General features: G+C 44.0%; 1 protein-coding gene across 4 annotated transcripts in view; it reads right to left on the bottom strand.

The window, feature by feature from the left end:
* Nucleotides 1–20,282, bottom strand: part of afap1l2 (actin filament associated protein 1-like 2) — a 187,564-nt gene that overhangs the window by 24,168 nt on the left and 143,114 nt on the right. For all 4 annotated transcript variants that reach the window (XM_078413461.1, XM_078413459.1, XM_078413458.1 and 1 more), the window contains exons 5-9: nt 11,301–11,391; nt 9,763–9,968; nt 8,309–8,488; nt 6,595–6,684; nt 5,653–5,743 (exon numbers count right to left, since the gene is read on the bottom strand). In XM_078413461.1, the coding sequence (XP_078269587.1) occupies nt 5,653–5,743; nt 6,595–6,684; nt 8,309–8,488; nt 9,763–9,968; nt 11,301–11,391 (658 nt within the window). The remainder of the gene's footprint in view (nt 1–5,652; nt 5,744–6,594; nt 6,685–8,308; nt 8,489–9,762; nt 9,969–11,300; nt 11,392–20,282) is intronic.

Here is a 20,282-nt window from a genome sequence, read left to right as displayed (position 1 = left end):
GTACTTGAGAGTTTTGAACTATAACACCTTGTATGGGTTACTTAAAAACCAAGCTTCACTGTAACAAGGAATAAACAGGATTTACTTCCAGTTTACTAATAGCTGTATTAAACAAATTAATTGTAAAAGTGGTTCAGTGGATTTTTGTGAAAAGTGTGTGGGCATTCTTTGAAAATGAAAGGGAGATGCATATCTGGTTTCTGGGTTGAATATCTGGGTTTGGAGCCCACTTTAAATGTAATGGCTGAGGCCAAAAACATCGCGAAAATTCCCACGCTTACCTGACCGTCAAACTGTCGCCTCCAATCTACCTGTCAAATGTCATGACGGTAAATAAATTGGTTAAACACAAGCATTTTATGGTATTTTGAAATGACTTTACTTATTTTAATATTATGTGCTTCTAAAGAACCAATCAAACCTGGGGACAGCATGTGACAGCGCCCGCAATAAGCTACGATGCCTGGTGATAAGCCAGCTGTCGCCAAGAGATTTCAAACCGTTTGATTTCTCGGCGACGCGCCGAGATCCACTATGATCTTTGGAAGACTCCTCCCGATCATGCCCGCGACACCCCGGCGAACTGTCGGTGACAGCCTAGTCGCCGGCAGTCGCCTTAAAATCGCCTAAGTGGGACAAGCCCTTAACTTTGCACTAACATTTCAGGACAAGGTTATACAATTAATAAAAGTTTCCGATGGATTCATAATCATGAACCGCATAAACAAAAATGGTTTACGGGAAGTTATCTCAAAGAAATATTAAATAAAAGCATTTGGAGTGCCACAGTAAACATTGATTTAAGATCATTAGAAGAACCACAGGTGTGATAAGAAAAAAATAGTTCAAACTGCCGGCATGTAGAAGGCAGCGCTGAATAAAGAAAATGAAAAGGAAAGATTTGAAAAGAGTAACACAATTAACTAGACATCTTACGTTTTATGTGGGAGTTACCCGCTTGAAAAGCGGAGAGTAAATCAAAAAGCACGTAAACCAAACATATGCCAGGTGACTACGTGACAACGTTGCCAGTCATAAATTTGAGTGCGTTATTCCAAAAATAGGAGCGCGTTAATTAAACTTCAATAGCAATTTATACGTTCTTCTAAAAACGCATAAATCAAGCACATGTAAAACGCAAGGTGCCTGTAATGGGATATCTCTGCTAAATAGGTAACTTATTACAATGAGCTCAATTACTCCCCTCTATTTTTGGATCTCTCCAAGAGTTCTTTATTTCTGCCTCAAGTATATAAAAAATTATTTTAACATGCGATTCTATTAACAGACATGATGGAAGAGTGCACTGCAAAGAATAGTGAATGAAATATTGGTCCGACTTCTGAATCAGGCAGGATGTGGAACACGTGTTGTGGATGGGGATGAGCTTCATCTGAAACATTGCCAACGGCATCTGGACCAGTGCCTGTTTGTGGTCCATCACAGGAACTGACCTCCCCCACTATCGAAGAGAAATACAGGAAGTGATGCTTCAAATGGGCAGCTAATATCATCACAGCACCCTGGCCATGCTCTCTTCTCCTTACCATGGCTACCATTGGGAACAAGGTACAGGAGCCTGAGTACCTTTGAGAAGAAGGAACTGACCTTTCTATCCTGGGCCTCCTCTACTGCAAGAGTGAGGCCACAAACACACTGGAGGAACAAAACCTTATATTCCACGGGTAACTTACAACACAATGGTATGAATATTCTTCAATTTTATGTAGCTACATAACCCTCCCCCTCTCCCTTCTTCCCTCATATACCCCCTTACTCCCCGCCACCCCACCCTTTCCCCTATGCAGCCATTTCTCTTCTCTTCTCTTCTCCCCTCCCCTTCACCTACATCCCTTCCTCCAGCTTTACAATTTGCAACACTTCTGTCTTTTCATCTCTTGCATTTGTCAAACCATCTGCCGATCAAAAAACCCTCCTCACCTGTAACAACCTATTACCTGCCCTCCTCCCTTTCAGTTTTCTCTCCCCCTCCCTCCCCCCACTGCTACAATCAGTCTGAAGAAGGGACAACCTGAAACATCACCTATCCAGGTTCTTCAGAGCTGCTGCCTGACCCGCTGAGTTACTCCAGCACTTTGTGTCTTCTTCAGCTGAGAACCGCTGCCTCCAGGTTCAAGAACAGATTCTTCCCATCAACGATCAAGCTCTTGAACCAGCCCACTCATCCCAAACCACAAGATGGTTTGTGATAGCACGCAACAAAAAGCTTCTCACTGTACCTCGGTACACGTGACAATAAACTAAACTGAAACCCTACCTCAGCACAGAACCTCTACGGAGTTTGCATTACTTTGGTTCTCGATGTACTTTGATTTTTGCAATATAGCGGTCTGGTTTACTCAGAGTAACTAATAATTTACTGTAAACCTTTATTATGATGTTCTTCATAGCCTGACCTGCTGAGTTACTCCAGCACTTTGTGCCTTTCTTTATAAGCCAGCATCTGCAATTCCTTGTGTCTCCAATCATGTATTGTAAATTCTTGCTGTATTTGTTGTGTCTAACCTGTCTGCAAAGCTACAGCGAGTACCAACTTTCCTGTTGCGGTTCACATCCGGTGCGTATGATGAATACCCACTCTTGAACTCTGTACACCTTTTCAGAAGCCAGGCAGAAACTTGCACTATGCAACAAATCAGTAATGGAATTTCTCAGTGAAAGTTACTGGTATGAAATGTTTGATTGTTCACGTGGTACTTGGACGTAAAACAACTTTGTGATGATTCAAAATACATGGGCCAGGTCTGGGATTGGAGACATCAACCCATGATTGACCCATCCTGCCTTCTGATTTTGAGAAATTGTTAGTTCGGGGATAAAGACCAAGGTCAGGTGTTGATGTGAAGGAAGTCAATGATTAATTACTTACTCTAATACAGAGGGAGATGTTTCAGCTCATCAGATGCTTGGTTGCTAGAAAACTAATCCCACCAGTCGCATGCTCTTTTTTTTCCCTGTAGCTCTGCAATTTATTCTCTCTCAAACGCCAATCAAGTCCTCTTTGATTCTTTTGGCTCATACCCTCGCTAAGAGATCATTGCCAGCAGCCAATTAACCTACTGGCAGGTCTTTGCAATGTGGGAAGAAACTGGAGCACGTGGGGTAAAGCCGCATACTTTGACAGCACATGCAAACTCCATACAGACCGCACACGACATGAGTATTGAGCCCAAGTTCCCGAAACTGAAAAATAGCAGTACAACGGTGGGCAGAATATCACTGAGCTGATCATCAGCTCATGTCCTTCCCCCCCACTCATGGGAATGGACCCACACATGATAATAATGTCCTCTCTCTCTCCAACCTTCTACGCCCTGCATATCCATGAGTCTATCTAAAAGCATCTTAAACGCCAGTATCATATCTCTCTCCTCCACCATCCCTGGCAGTGCGTTCCAGGCACCCACCACTGTCTTGTTTAAAAAACTTGCCTTGTAAATCTCCTTTAAACTCTGCCCTTCTCACCTTTAATCTATGCCCTCGAGTCTTCGACATTTGCAGCCTGGGAAAAAGTTTTTTACCGTCTACCCTATCTATGCCTCTCATAATTTTATATACTTCCCTCAGGTCTCCCCTCAACCTCCAGCATTCCAGAGTAAACAATCTCAGTTCGTCCTACCTCTCCTTGTAGCAAATACCCCCTAATCCAGGGTGTTTGCTGAAAGGAGCCCTGCAGTTAAATTCTAAAGGAGACACATTTTTCTGAGCTTTGTCACTTCATACAGCGTCCCTTCTCTGATTAATCTTATCTGTGGCCATTGAAGTGATGGAGGTGAAGTTTGTGCAGCCTAAGCTGGGCTGACATTCCACAGGAACATTGTTCCTACAATCACTGAGTCATTGAAATCCATGGAGCACAAGGAAACCATTCAATCCATCACGTACATGCTGAGTGAACAGAGCTTTTGGGCGGCATGGTGGTGTAGCGGTAGAGTTGCTGCCCTACAGCTCCAGAGACCAGAGTCCAATCCTGTCTGTGAGGAGTTTGTACATTCTCCCTGTGACTGCGCGGGTTTTATACGGTTGCTCTGCTTTCCTCCAACTTCCTAAAAATGTGCTGTCTTGTAGGTTAATTGGCTTCTGTAAATAGTAATTTGTCCCTAGTGTGTAGGATAGCGCTAGTGTACTGGGTGCTCGCCGGTCGGCGCAGACTCGGTGGGTCAAAGGCCCTGTGTCCACGCTTTACCTCTGAAGTCTAAAGAGTCAAAGCTCCCAGCACTTGGTCCACAACCCGACACGCCCCATGCTCTTCCTGGCACGTTCCAAATGTGAAGAGGGTTTCCATTCTCACTGACCTTCAAGCAAGGAAGTCTAATGACCAAGTTCGAGTCTAGTGTCACTCTTCAGCGAAAACATTTTGCTCAATTTCCTCTGATCTTTCCATTAACTTAAATCTACGCTGCCTATTTCCTGACCTCCTTGCTAAGGGCAATGATCTCTTTTAAATTTACCAGCCGGACCTCTAATAAATTTCACACACTGATTTGTTAATTGACATCTTTTCATTTTGTGCATGCTTTTAGATGTTTGTGGGTTTCTATAATAAATGAGCTGCCTGTTAGCAGTGAACACTGCTCTTTCACTTGCTTAATATTAAATAAATATATCTGTTAGACCACAGGTATAGCCATCATCTACTGCTATACATTCAATCAAACTAACAAAAGAGAATTGGTCTCGTGGTGCCTAGAGATTTATTTCGGCAAACTGAAAATACACCAACAGGCTTTCTATGTCAGAAGTCTCACTGCAAGCACTTATATATCAGGCAGGAAATATTACACTGGGCCGTAGGGGATATGAGGTTTGTTGGCGTTGGGGCTGTGCCCAGGCAGTACATTTATTACACAAACCCCAAGAATCCAGCGGCGTGCACACAATGAAAGGACGTCAATGAGCAAATCAGACAGGGAAACTGACGGTAGAGTTTACAGATCAAGTGGAGGAGAAACCTAGAGAATTTATATATTTTTATTGGAGGAAAATGTGACTGAGGGGAAACACGATCTGGATTTTAAATCATCAACGGTGTGGATAAAATCAATGGCAGTAGCCTATTTAACTTGGACTCTAAACATGGAACAAGAGGACGAAAGTATAAAATTGAATGTGGCGTAAGTATTTTTAGAAATCACAATTTTTTCCCCCCAACGTGTTTGGAACAAAAGGGATGGAAGCAAGAGAAACTCTTTGGTTCTTTGTTTTCTTTAGAAAGATACAGCGTGGAACAGGCCCTTTGGCCCGCTGGGTCCATGCCAACCATCGATCACACCAGTTCCATGTTATCCCACTGTTGCATCCTGCACATCTGGGGCAATTTACAGAAGCCAATTAACCTACAAACCTGCACATCGTTGGAACGTGGGAGGTAACTGGAGCACCCGGGGAAAACCCACATGGTCACAGGGAGAACGTACAAACTCCGCACAGACAACACCCGTAGTCAGGATCAACCTGGGTCTCTAGCACTGTGAGTTAGCAGCTCTACTGCTGCACTGTGCTGCCATTGTGCCGTATTCCGCCTCTCAATAAGATTATGCTTGTGTTCTCACTTGGCTAATGCTTTGCTGCCATGCAATGCAGACAAAAATAAATCCAGTTAATTTATCTGATCGGGGAAACATGTCCTACCATCCTTAGTCTCAATAACTTCATGGACAGATCCACCGTCGGTACTGTTCCCACTCTCCGATGCTCCTGAATATCGTTCTGAAGAATCCAGCTGAAATAATGCACAAGACCACAAAACCAATGTTATGTTTGGTACATATATGGAACGAGCTGCCAGAGGAAGTGGTTGAGGCAGGTGCAATAACAACATTTGAGCAGGTATATGGATAGGAAAGATTCAGAGAAATATGGGTTAAATGTGGGCAAATAGTACTGATATAGATGGGGATCTTAATCAACATAGACAAGTTGGGCCAAGGCCCCTTTCTGTGCTCTCTGACTCTAGGACTCTAATTGGCCTACTTTTTTTTCTTTCTTGGACAGTGGTTTCTCGTTTTCTGAATCTTTTGCTGAATCTAGATCACAATCATGTGGGTATTAGGGTGGCACTGTGGCGCAGCGTTTGAGTAGCTGCCTTACAACACCAGAGACCTTGAGTCGATCCCGACTAAGGGTGCTGTCTGTACGTTCTCCCTGTGACTACGTGGGTTTTCTCCGGGTGCTTCGGTTTCCACCCACATTCCAAAGATGTACAGGTTTGTAGGTTATTTGGCTTTGGTAAAATTGTACACTGTGTATGTAGGATGGTGCTAATGTGCGGGGATCACTGGTCAGCGTGGCCCTGGTGGGCCAAATGGCCTGTTTCCGCTCTGTATCTCTAAACTAAACTAAACTAAACTATTGCTTTCTAATGATAATGATTGTTTTAAGTTCCTTCCTTCTTTTCACCCCGAGTTTCATATTAATTTTGGTACACTTTTAGTATTTCCTGTTGGAAAGAGAGATATAAGATTCGTACGGCACTCACCCTTGAGGCTTCCTAATAACATAACAAAGATAATTTAATAAAGAACAAAGAACAGTAAATGGAAAGGTAACTGTAGACAGAAAGTAATGAATTACCCTTTGGCCATGAGTACGGGTATGGTCATTGGTGCCAGAATTTCCGTCAGGTAAAATTTCACCTTGAATGTTGCTGATTTCTTGAACCACCTACAATGTAAGAAAGAAATACCAAAGGACCGTAACAGTTGTGTTCAAGTATTAAAACAATAGAATGGTGGACAGTGGTTAAACATTTATTTAATTGAGACAATCTATCTTGAAATGTGAATTGCTGCCGATATATTTCTATGTTTATAAGTGCCTGGCATGTTGCTGAACTTACGCTTATGATGGGAGAAGATTGTATGTACTGTGGTCCTCCACAGGTGCTTTGTCTCTCTGCACGTTTGGAGACAGTCCTAAAAATTCAAACGGTTGCCAGCATTTCTCAAGCTGAAGCTCATATTCAGTCGCTGAGACTGAGTATAACATATGAGTCCATTTAGAATTAGTGTAGGAAGGAACTGCAGATGCTGTTATAAACTGAAGATAGACACAGAAAGCTGGAGTAACTCAGCAGGATCTCTGGAGAGAAGGAATGGGTGACGTTTCGGGTCGAGGCCCCCCTTCTTCAAACTGAAGAAGTTACTGAAGCTGAGTTTACTCCAGCTTTCTGTGTCTAACTTCCATTTAGAATTAGACCGGATTAGCAAATAAAATCAGAATTGTGTTTCTCAAATCTCTTGACATCGATTCCACATGTCAACCTCCAAGATCTGGGCTCTATCTCTTGTTGATGGTAGTAACAAGGAACTGCATATGCTGGTCTATCAAAGAGAGACACAAAATGTTGGAGTAACAGCATGGCAGGCTGGAGAACGTGGATGGGTGATGTTTTGGGTCAGCACCCTTCTTCAGAAGGTTGGGTCCCTGAGGAAGGATCCTGACCCGAAATGTCACCTTTCCATGTTGTCCAGAGATGCTGCCTGACCCGCTGAATTATTCCCCATCTTGTGTCTTTCTATTGTTACAAATGTGGTTATTCCTTTACTTCTCATCATTAATTCACCAATATATCCTTTAAGGGACCACCATTTAACTTAGCTCCTCTTTTTTTTACATACATCTATAAATTATCACTGTCTGTTTTTATATCATTTACCCGTTTTCTCTCATTATATTCTGTGCTCTTTCTGAATTACGTTTTAGTAGCTCTTCTTTCTCTGGAAAAAAAAATCTCAGTATTGTTTTTCCCTTGTACTGCACATTCAAAGTGTGGATGGACTTTGATGTGACAGTTCAACGAACCGTGGCTGACAAAGACTATGCTGAATTGCAACAAGGCTGCAGTGTGCAGGGGTTTACCAGTGCTGGGAGTCATCATCTGCACTAATGAATCAGGGTCTTGGTGCTGCAGCCACCCACACTAATCTGTGGGCATCTCTATGTATTCCTTGCCAAATCCTGCTTCTCTTAACAAGCAAAGGTTTTTGATCTGTGAATTTTTGAAGTAGTTGGGACCAATTAAAAAATAAAATTCAAATGAAGCATATTGTTGAAATAATGAAGAATAGGTACACATTGTTTGTAGAAGAAATGTAAATGTGTGGCTTTGGTGAGAGGCCATTCAGCCCATCGAGTCTACTCTGTCATTCGATCATGGCTGATCTATTTTTTCTCTCTTAACCCCATTCTCCTGCCTTCTCCCCAAAACATTTGATGCCCTAACTAATCAAGAGCCTAACAATCTCTGCTTTAAAAATGCCCAATGACTTGGGTATATTCACCTCACCTTTAACCACTGGTCTGCCTGTTCCTTGCTTTGGAGACCCAGCACAATAACATCCGAATTGACAGGTGTGATCTTCAAAGTATGTTCTTTCTTTTTGACTTGTTTCTCCTTATGCACAATGCTGCACCCAATCAGACTCACATCTAGCTGAGGATTCTGGTCCTTTGAACTTTTGTAACACTGAAAGATGGAAAGAAAATCCATAAGGAATGCAATCAGTTGTTTTTTAATTGTCTTTTTGGTTTTTATGTTGCATCTTAATAAATGGTAATGAAATTCATCCTTAACAAATAATTAAACCAGATTACTTGATAACAAATGCAATGAAGATGGCGCAAGCAATGAACACAATTTGTACCTTTATAGTTACACTGATTTGTGGTAATTGGTCAGAGTAATAATAGTACAGTCAATTTCAATACTACATGCAAGTTCACAGTAATAACGGTAATTTTCCAGCCCTTTCCCCTTCCTATACTTCAAGTCTGATTCTCTGCAACAAGAATGAAAAGATATGGGGACGAGTGGTGAAGCATGCTATTTTCCTTACTCCCAACTAATTCTCATGCCTTTCTAATAGTATGATTGGCATTTTCTATGTCATGCTAAGTATTTGCTTCAGAGAGCCACCTCAGAGCATTTGGAAGTAAGAATGTAACACAACTCAGAAATTATAACATTGTGTTAGAAAACCTAATACATTTGCATGACTTTCAATACATCAGCAGAAGCATCGCTCTCTTCCTTGGCTGAAAACACATGAGGCAAGTCATAATGTTACCGCTTTACTTCTGGCAAATCACATTTTAAGTGAACAAGTGGACCTACCTGAAGAATCCCTAACAGCAGAATAGATTTGGAGTACCAGAAAGTCTCCATGCCATTCCCATCAGAATAAAATATTCCTTTGGATGTCACCCTAACAGATGAATTCACTCATCCAATTCTTTGAAATGGGACTCAAAATCAGAGAGCTTTCTGTCCTACAGCTTTCTGTCCTACAGTCAAGAATCCTATCCTGAACTAAAAATCACTTCCAGCAGATGCATGAACTCTGAATAAGAGAAAGAAATGTTATTTCAATTTATTATCAGCAGCAGGCAACAGAATGGCTTTGAATGACAATTAAAGGCAATTAATCCATTTGCCTTCTTTGGTGGGAACAATTTCACTGCTACAGTATTCACATGTTTTTGAATGTTTGTATATTTTGGCCCTCACACCTCACATATCACCTTTTCATTAAAATTCCTTTTCCTAACTCACAAATCCTCTCCTTCCCACGCTGGACTCTGCAGCCTTTTCCAAACTAACCACAGATGGAATGCATGGACTCCTGTTGCCGATTTGATCGCTCACTAACTCCTCGTTCATAGGTTGACTTTTGCTTCAATATAAACTGTGATATATCACACAACCATACGCTGCCATTGTCAGCTCTGCGACAAATTTACCAGAAGCTTGCACTCCTTGATGACACACAGTTGTTTGGCCCACTGCCCCAGCCATTTCTTTCGCCAAAGGAACGCACAGATGCGGGCATCTTTCATCAACTCAATGGAGGCCTCTGGAGAAGGCCACTGATGGGTCATCGATTTCCCTTTGGTATTCTCTTCCTCGTCATACGATTCATAGGAGCTACTAACCGCTTCCGCCTCATCTGTGGTGAACAAAGCAAGGATCTGTTTAACATAGCTACTTTTGCAATACTTCATTTTAGTGTTAACCTTATGAACCTTTTAACAGGCAGGAACCATTCTTTTGGAATTAGTCTCTGCCTGTTCGCTGGTTCCAAGCATACCCATTCCTGTGCACCTCATCAAGCTTTACCCCTCCACAAGACTGTTGTTAGTTGGCAAGATCTCCACTATTAGTAGGACGACGCAGTAATGCAGTGGTAGAGTTGCTGCCTTACAGCACCGGAGACCCGGGTTCAATCCTAAATATGGGTGCCGTCTGTACGGAGCTTGTACATTCTCCATTTCACTGTGAGCGTAGTATGTGCTTGGGTACCCAGACCCATGCACTGACTCTGCCACAAATGGTGAGGAGAAGGGAGGCCCCTGTTTTGTCTGAGAATTGGAGATCACTCACACGTGCCACAATGTGCTGGAAAGCCCAGAATAAATTTCTCATGCTGGAGGAGGACTGAGGAAAGAATTTAAAAATAAATCGGCTTTTCCATTCATCATTCAGGCCACAATCCCACTCCAATTCTGAGGTAGGCCTGAACTCGACCATTTGATGGCATGGAGCTCCTGATCTGGCTGTTCCTATTCTGGCTTCCATTGTGAGGTGAGGACACAAGATGAGGATATGCACAAGTAGTCCTGTCCACAAGTGCATCTACCAGCCCCCTACCTCTCATTTTATCTTGTGGCCTTTTGGAATTGTAGGCCACCAATTCCATTCCATTTGAAAAATTCCCGCCATGGATCATGTGCAATTGTTTAAGTTTTAGTTTTAGTTTTAGAGATACAGTGCGGAAACCCAGGCCCGTCGACCTACTGAGTCCACGCCGAGCAGCGATCACCCCGTACACCAACGCTGTCCTACACACACTTGGGACAATTTACAATTTCACCAACGCCAATTAACCTACAAACCTGTATGTCTCGGGAGGAAACCGGAGCACCCGGAGAAAACCTTTGAGGTCACAAGGAGAATGTACAAACTCCGTACAGACAGCACCCATAGTCAAGATAAGGCAGCAACTCTAACCCTGAGCCACTGCTTGTATTCAACTCCAGGCCCAACTGGCTGCCAGTGTTACAGTGCATTCAAACAGCCACAGTCATCACCAAAGTGGTTAGATTGGCTTCCAATATATTGATAGTTCGGAGTAGATGAGATCAACCAATAAATTGCTTTTCAAATACTTTGAAGGTGAAGCTGGTTTCTGGATGTTAATCATTATATGTGTAAATTCATGATCAGAAATGAGCAAGACCTCACCGTGGCAAAATTGAAGCTTGTATTTGCTTTGACTTACCTATGTTAACAGTGTCATATGGTTCAGCTTCTTCATAGTGGCCTTCAACCAGATCGGTTCTGGACAAAGGAAATGGCTCCCTCTCTGACATCTGCAAACAGTGCAAAGGAGACAAATCACTAAATGCTGAGGTTACCCAGGAGTTATGTGGTTTTCCCAAGTATGCCAATTATAAAGAATGTGCTAGATATCGACTACTTCATTAAGAGGACCAATATTCAATCAATTCAATATTCAATCAATATTCAAGCTATTCAATCAATTGGTCTAACATCCAATATCGGAAAGAGGCAGGAAAAAAAAAAGCTGCAAAATTAAATCTGAGATCGGCACAAAAGGCTGGAGTCAGCGGAACAGACAGCATCTCTGGAGAGAAGGAATGGGTGACATTTCGGGTTGAGACCCTTCTTCAAACCTGAAATAAACCTGAACCAAATAAACCAAAGTAAACTTGAAATTGAAAATGCAGATCAACAGCGAACGGTCAGTGAAAAGAGAGGTTATGGTGTGCTTCCTCAGTGGGAGGAATCAGGCAAAGGTTTCAGCATCCCACATCACAAGAATTATCTTTCAGGTTATTTACTTTATCTTTTTTTATTCATATATGAATCTACTCGTCAACAAATCAAATTGCTTGCATGAGTGAACCCTCTGACAAGCCAGTCTGTCAGTAAGAGAGTGAACATGAGTATATATGACCGCAACAGACTGTGGAATGATTAGGACAAAAGGGTGACACATACCCCCAACCACCTAGAAATGGTTTTCATCAGTAGAATTTATAATCTGTTCTTCTGTCCTTTAAAGTTAATCAGGAACGTATTTAATATACAGATGTTCTGCCTCATTCAGTCTGGCCAACACCATAGGAAATTCAACTAGTAACTCGTCAACTGCTGGCAAGTTTGATACGGGCCTCATCTAGTGCAGTGTCTGTAGGGTTTTGGTGTTGTTTTTTACTGAGGCAAACAACAGACAATAATTTTACTGAGGTAGGATGATCAATAAAACAATCTTTATGGAATGCATTTAAATCCCAGCTCACCATCAGTGACTGGGATGCAATGTATCAAAAGTCAGAGCAAAGATACCATCACAGTCACACCATACTGCTTCTCCTTCACAAATAATAAACATACAAACCATCAACTATCTAAATATACTTTTTTTACCACCCGTCAACTATTTATATGTATATTAAAATGAATTCATACACTTAATAATTCTGTTAAGCGTCTTATATATGGTTGTAAAGATGTCAATGGTTATGGGGAGAACGCAGAGGAATGGGGTTGGGAAGGAAAGAGACCAGCCATGATTGAATGGTGGAGTAGACTCGATGAGCCAAATAGCCTACTTCTGATCCAATGACTTATAAACTTATAACTTTAAGCTGTTATTCCGTTTCTGAATCTGCTTGACCACAATGTATTTCACTTATGCTATACCTAATATCTCTCCAACATTCACACGATGCTTTGATAATTCTGGTGGATCACTTCTCCATTCAAGATTGATACGCACTGACTAACCACCGGGTGGCGCCAGCAATAGCTGCCTCGCCAACAGTCTGTCTGTCCCTTTCTTCTTTGTTGTTTTTTAGTATGTGTTCAATGTATGTTTTTAGTGATCTTCAGTTTGGTTTATGTGGGGGGTGGGGGAGGGGGTAGGGGGAAACTTTTTCTAATCTCTCACCTCGACGGAGATGCGATTTTTTTCTGTATCGTATCTCCGTCTGCATTGCGGCCTAACATCGAGGAGTTGGCGGTCTTTGCTGGAGACCGAGTTCGAGAGCTCTACCTTTCAAATGACAATATCTCAGCATGTAAGCTGTTTAGTGTTGCTACTTACAAGACAAATAATTGAGGGAGAGCTAGAAGCAAATAACCTTTATTGAAGACAATCACCTCCCTACTAACAGCAGTGGCTGGTACAGCAATGTATCAAAAGTATTACCACTGGTGTATTTGGTTCTAAAAGGTACTCTCATTCCGTGATACTCTTTACCTACCTTCAGTTAAGTTATTTTATTAACATGTGTTGGTGAAGGCATTACTGGTTTGTTCAATAAGTAGCTGTAACAGTAATCAGTGAATATCTTTCTTTGCTCTTACACATTCTGGAACTGGCTGTGCAGTGGCAAGTTAAAATGTTTAGTTTAGTTTAGAGATCCAGCATGGAAACAGGTCCTTCGGTCCACTGAGTCCATGCTGACTATTGATCACCCACCTATGTTATCCCACTTTCATGCCCACTTCCTACACATTCGGGGTAATTTTCGAACCCAATTAACCTACAAACCCGTCCATCTTTTCGATGTGCGGGAAAACGGAACACTCAGAGGAAGCCCTCATGGGCACAGGGAGAACGTGAAACTCCGCACAGACAGCACCCAATGTCAGAATCAAACCCGAGTCTCTGGCACTGTGAGGCAGCAGCTCTATCAGCTGAGCCACTGTGCAGTCCTTTTAAATGTTAGCAAAAGACAAATTGCAGCCAAAGGGTTTATAACAATCTCAGGATGACCTTTCCGGCAGCTCATTGCAATGAGCTAAAGGATTTGTTGATTTTACATTCCGAATCACTCGTTCTAAAATGACTAACCATCTCTCAATGTGAATGTTATTGCAAGGTGAGCACTGTTGTCAGGCTCGGTTGAAACTGTTATCAGCAACACGCTAATTTTAACTGCAGTCATTTTTCACTGAAGGTCCAGGAAGACGTGAAATGCAAAGCTAATCGAAATCAGCTCTGACCGAGACTGTAAAAGTCCATGCCAGTGGCAATGCATTTTATAAAAGTAGCTGGCTGCATGCTGAGACCAGCATGTATTATCCTGCTAAATCTCCGAGAGACGAGTTATAGCTCTGGAATACCTAAATAGTCAAGTTTCTCAGTGGTTGCAAGTAATCAACAGTTGGGTCGGAAGAAAGGTCCCAACCCAAAACTCCATCTATCCATGTTATCCTAATTTGCTGCCTGACCTACTGAGTTACTCCAGCATTTTGTGTCTTATTTCAACAGAAAGCATTCTTGTGGTGACTGAGGCACTGCGAATTGTTTGGAGATACAGCGCGGAAACAGGCACTTCAGCCCACTGAGTCCGTGATCCCCGCACATTAATATTATCCTACACAAACTAGGGACAATTTACACTTACACCAAGCCAATTAACCTACAACCCTGTACGTTTTTGGAGTGTGGGACGACACCAAAGATCTTGGAAAAAACCCACACGGTCAGGGGGAGAACGTACAAACTCCATATAGACAGCACCCGTAGTCAGGATTGAACCCGGGTCTCCGGCGCTGCAAGGCAGCAACTCTACCACTGTGCCGCCTGAATGATGATGCCTTTCAATTTAAACATATTATTGTTAATGCTCTTATAGTGTTAAAGCACTATTTTCAACCCCAAGTCCTTTCTGAGCAAGATGGTCGTTGAAAGTTTGGTCAAAAAAATTTTTTAGTTCTCCCTTTGGCCAAGTTTTGCCTTCATCATTTTTGTACAACCCAGAATCACTGAACATGATCTGACCTCTCAAATCTGTGGTCATCTTTTCCGGAACTCTGAGTTAGGATCCATCCCACCAAATTCCTACCCCACCACAGCCCTGAAACTGCACTCATCATGGTTATAAATTACTTCCAAAGGGATTTATAATTCCTGTGAAGTGTGCCATTCCACTTTATTTGTCACTAAGCAACCCCAGTAGAAAAATTCAATCCAGATGCTGGTGTTGGGAGTGGAAGGGTGAGGGAAGGTTGGAGTTGATGAGGCCCCGAGATTCCCTGCAGGCATGGAATGGCATTTCTGCTTCCCACAAGAAGTCTTCCTAGAAAGGTAATTAAAAAAAAAATCCATGTCGTCTCCTGGCAACCCAGCTGCCTCACGCCACTGGCGGATTTTGCATTGTGCCAGCCTTCTGTTTCTACAATTAAAATCACATTGCAGCATTAACAATATCCCAGAGTCCAGGGTTTAGTGCTGTTATATAGGACCTACCACAGACTTGATTCAGGCTGCCCTCCCATCCCTGAATCCAGTTTGTTGGGAGTGGCACACTTACATCCTGAAAGTCTCCGAAAGCGACAAGTACTGGACCCAACCCCACTCACCTGTATCCACCTATCACTTGCCTGGCTTTATCCCACCCCTGGCTCTCTCCCTCCTACTACAATCAGCCTGAAGAAGGGTCCCGACCTGAAACGTTACCATTCCATGTTCTCCACAGATACTACCTGACCTGTTGAGTTACTCCAGTATTTTGTGTTTTTTGCTTAAGTATTGGCCACTCTTGACTTACGACAGTTTTATTTGAACTAACTAAATCAATGACACATTCACATTGTGCCTGTGCTTTATCAGTTGTATTGAGTTTTTTTCCTTATTGGATGATGAATTACTTGTGTAAATGAACTTAAACCCATGTTATCTTTGACACCATTATGAACTCTATTAAACTGGAAGAGAACTCTATGCAATCCTAATGTTTAAGGAAGGAGGGAGAGAGAAAACAGGAAAACAGCAATCTGTTAGGATAACTTTGCTCGTGGGAAAAAAATGCATAATGAAGGATATAATAGTAGAAAACATTGAAGAGACAAAGGGAAACCAGTACAAGGAATTGCATTTGGATTATCAAAAGAAATTCAACGAGGTCCCACACAGGAGGTTGTTCAGCAAGATTGGTGCAGATGAATTTTGAGATGGATTGAAAAGAGGTTAATGGAAAACTAAGAGGGCGAATGAATGGATCATTCTCAGGGAGGCAAACTGCAATTAGTTCTACAGCAACTTCTCCCACTTGTTAATGGATTGGCAATGTTTGTGCAGACCTTCTGACCATTGCTTCCCCTTTGACAAAGATCGTTGCTTATTGTCTCCCCGCTCACCTCCCCTTCACCATTAATTGGTGGGGGGGGGGGGGGGGGGGGGTGGGGCGGGAGGGACGACAGTGGTTGGTGGAGTGCAAATTACATATTCGAGGATAGTTTTAAATTTGGCATTTAGTGCTTTATGTTCATGTTTTATCATGTGGTGTTCTGAAAAAAATCATTGTATTTTAATTTATACAGTATCCAACTACTTAGAACAGTCAATGGAATAGATGCTGAGCTTTGTGAACAACTAACTCCACTTAACTTGGCAAGATGGTTAGGCAATGAGATGGATTCAGTATGTGCCTGCTTCATGTTCTTCCTGACTTTGTAGTTATTGAAGTTAATCACTAGGTTGTATGGTTTCCCTTTCATGGTGGTCACTTTAGTTTAAGTTGCTGCCAGATTTTCTTTCTGGCACTCACTGAGATACAGGATGACCTGGATTAGCGATTTTAAAGAACAACGGTCTCATTCACTCAATCATGCCACTCTCTTTGACAGATCCTTAGATAGCAAAAGCTGCTCTAGTTAGTCATTTTTTCTCCTTAACCAAGCATGGTTATTGATATTCCTTTTCCCTGTCCTCTCTGCAAGCATTTGATAAAGTCTGATGCCTTTGTGTGCCTGACAGATTTATACACAAAACAAAGACCTGATCATTCACTTGCCTCCACCACCTTAGGGTGGTGAAGGGGAGAGGGGGTTAGGCAGGAGAGGGGGTAGGGGGGAGAGAGGGAGGGGGGTAGGGAGGAGAGGGGGCTGCACCATTACAGGAGAGGTTTGGGCCCAACGGGTCCACTTGGTCTAGTACATAATAAAATTCTAAAGCAGATTGTGAGCACTATGTGTTTGGCATTCAATCTTGGATGACTGGATTTTCTCTGTATTTTGCAGCGTATAAATGTGTTTCTCATTAACTAATCTCTCTACGTTATTCTATGAAACTGAGATACTGTGTTCTACAACATTATAAGAATAAACAATGTATCAAAAATAACTTAACTTTTCAGCCACAGAACATCAATAGAGTGGAAAATAGGTAATTCAAAGGAATTCCCTTTATATATAAATCTCGTTTGTGATCACATGGATGCAATTAACTGCCTTATTAAGTGTCTGGTTTGTGGTTTCTGAGGTCATATCCTAATGTAGCGTGTGATTCTAAAACGTGTCCCAGTGCCTGTACAAAGCTGACTCTTTTTGTAAGACATTGTTCCCTTCAGAAGGACAAGAAATCTATATTCAAACTACAAGACTGCTACACTCGCGATGACCATAATATTCTGATTTTGACTCACTTAGATATGTCGTAGATTAGTTAAGAAACAATTGTTTTTCTTGTAGCTTCGTGTAAACTATGCATCTTCTACCACACCGAACAAAAGTGCCGCATTGCTGTTCTAAACCATTCTTGCATTAACTTTTTCTTTCTCTGTGACCTAAGGAATTTCTACGAGACTTCTTACCATGAGAGTTTAACTTCTGGCAAAGCTATGTCTCATTTAGTTATGTTGACGCCTATAGGTAAACGAGTATGATGAATGACACAGAGGAAGTTTTAAAATTTCACAGAATGTGGACGATACTGGCGATTTATTTACGACTCTTCTGGAGCTTGTTAGGCCATTTCTGAGAGCAGCTACAATCCATTTACATTAATGGATATGGAGTTCACAGATCCTGATCAGGTAAAGATGAACATGTAGGGACACAGGGATTGGTCCAGACCATCGAACCCTGATTGGTAGAAGAGGTGAGGTGGTGCGCAGGTAAAGGAACTGGGCAGTCTGGTTTAGTCCTCCGAGAGAGACAGTAAGATTTATGGTTGTCTGTCGTTTGGTGCGTTGGTTGTCACGGTTGTTAATATTACAATAAACGTCTACCTCAACGTACTTCGCCTACGACTCACCATAGTGGTGACCCCGACGTGATCACAGATCACCAAGATGTCCCATCGGGAGGCATCGACGCCAAACGCAGTCGGCGTTCATCTGCCCCCGTTCTGGGCCCACCAACCACGCCTGTGGTTCGCCCAAGCGGAGGCACAGTTCCACCTCCGGGGAATACAGGAGGACACGACCAGGTTCTACCATCTACTGAGCGTCCTGCCGTCGGAGACGTCCGCACGGGTCGCACAGTACGTCACCGACCCGCCAGAAACCGACAAGTATGCGGGCCTCAAGTCGCAGCTGCTGAAAACCTTCGGGCGCAGCCAACAACAGCGGGCCAGCACACTCCTGCACTTACCTGAGCTCGGGGACCGACCGCCGTCGGTCCTCATGACGGAGATGATGACTCTAGCGGGAGAACACACCAAATGCCTCATGTTCGAGGAGGCATTCCGCGAGAAGATGCCAGAGGACGTCCGCGTAGTCCTAGCAGACGTTACTTTCGGGGACCCGATGGATTTCGCAGAAAAGGCGGACGCACTGGTCGCGGCAAAGGCGAGGCGCCCCGGCTCAGTAAATCGGGTTTCAACACAGGTGAGCGACCGACCGCGCGGCCAAGATGGCGCCCATCCGCCCGCCACTTTTCAAAAAAACCGCCAAGCTGCTACGTCGACGGCGGCCATTTTGAAACAGGCCCGCGACATAGAAACACATCAGCGCGGATGGTGTTTCTTTCATAGACGGTGGGGAGCAGCGGCACGCAACTGTAGAAGCCCCTGCACATTCTTGGGAAATGCCTTGGCCGATCAAATGTAGAGGCAATCTCGATCGGCCAGAACCATCGCCTCTACCTTGCTGAGCAACATACAGGTACCGTTTTCCTCGTGGACACCGGGGCGATCGTCAGCATTGTGCCTCCATCCTGCCAGGAAGCGCGATCAGGTAAGACCGGCCCCCCACTCATTGCGGTCAACGGCAGCCCTGTCCGTACCTACGGAACACGGGACATGTCCCTGTCCTTTGGTTCCAGGACCTACAACTGGACTTTCATCATCGCAGATGTAGGCCAGGCAATCCTGGGAGCGGATTTCCTTTGGGCTTTTTCATTAATCCCTGACGTCCGCGGGAAGAGCCTGCAGCCGTCGTCCAGTAGCGTTGACCCTCCCGCTCCTTCGGTTTCCGTGTCATCCAGCCCGACCGTCCAGGCCGTCACCACGACCTCCGACCCGTTTGCTGCGATACTCGCTGAATTCCCGGAGCTCCTAGTCCAGCGTTTCGACACACCTGCCGCCAAGCACGGAGTCGTACATTTCATCCCTACGGAGGGACCGCCTGTTTTCGCCCGAGCCCGACGCCTACCCCCTGATAAGCTGGCAGTCGCTCGCGAAGAGTTCTTCACTTTGGAACGGCTGGGGATCATACGCCCGTCAGACAGCCCGTGGGCCTCACCGTTACACATGGTCCCTAAAGCATCTGGGGGGTGGAGACCATGTGGCGATTACCGACGTCTGAACGCCATCACCACGGCTGACCGATACCCGATCCCGCATATTCAGGATTTTTCTGCCAGCCTAGAGGGTGCCACGGTTTTCTCAAAACTGGACTTAGTCCGAGGGTATCACCAGATCCCGGTTCGCCCTGCAGACATCCCTAAGACCGCCACGATCACCCCGTTCGGGCTTTTTGAGTGGCTGCGGATGCCTTTCGGCCTCAAAAACGCCGCCCAAACGTTACAACGCCTCATGGATCATGTGGGTCGGGGTATGCCTTTTGTGTTCATCTATCTGGACGATATTCTCGTGGCAAGTCGGTCGGCTCACGAACACCGGTCCCACCTGCGCTCCATATTCCAAAGGTTGCAGGACCACGGTCTGATCCTACACCCGTCCAAATGCCAATTCGGACTATCCTCAGTCGATTTCCTGGGCCATCGGATCACACAGGCCGGTGCCGTTCCCTTGCCCGAGAAGGTGGCTGCTCTCCGCTCCTTCCCCCGGCCCCGACACTATCAAAGGGTTACAAGAGTTTGTAGGCATGGTGAATTTTTACCACCGATTCGTCCCGGCGGCAGCCCGGATCATGCGCCCCCTTTTCCAATGCCTCGCGGGTAACCCCACCGAGCTCGTGTGGTCCCCTGCTGCCGACGCGGCTTTCGCGGCAGCCAAGCTGGCCCTCGCGAACGCCACCATGCTCGTCCACCCGCGCTCCTC

This window comes from Rhinoraja longicauda, chromosome 16 (genome assembly GCF_053455715.1).
Source record: "Rhinoraja longicauda isolate Sanriku21f chromosome 16, sRhiLon1.1, whole genome shotgun sequence".
Taxonomy (NCBI): Eukaryota; Metazoa; Chordata; class Chondrichthyes; order Rajiformes; family Arhynchobatidae; genus Rhinoraja; species Rhinoraja longicauda.
The sequence above is the reverse complement of the archived record's forward strand: the minus strand, read 5'-3'. Positions and strand labels throughout refer to the sequence as shown.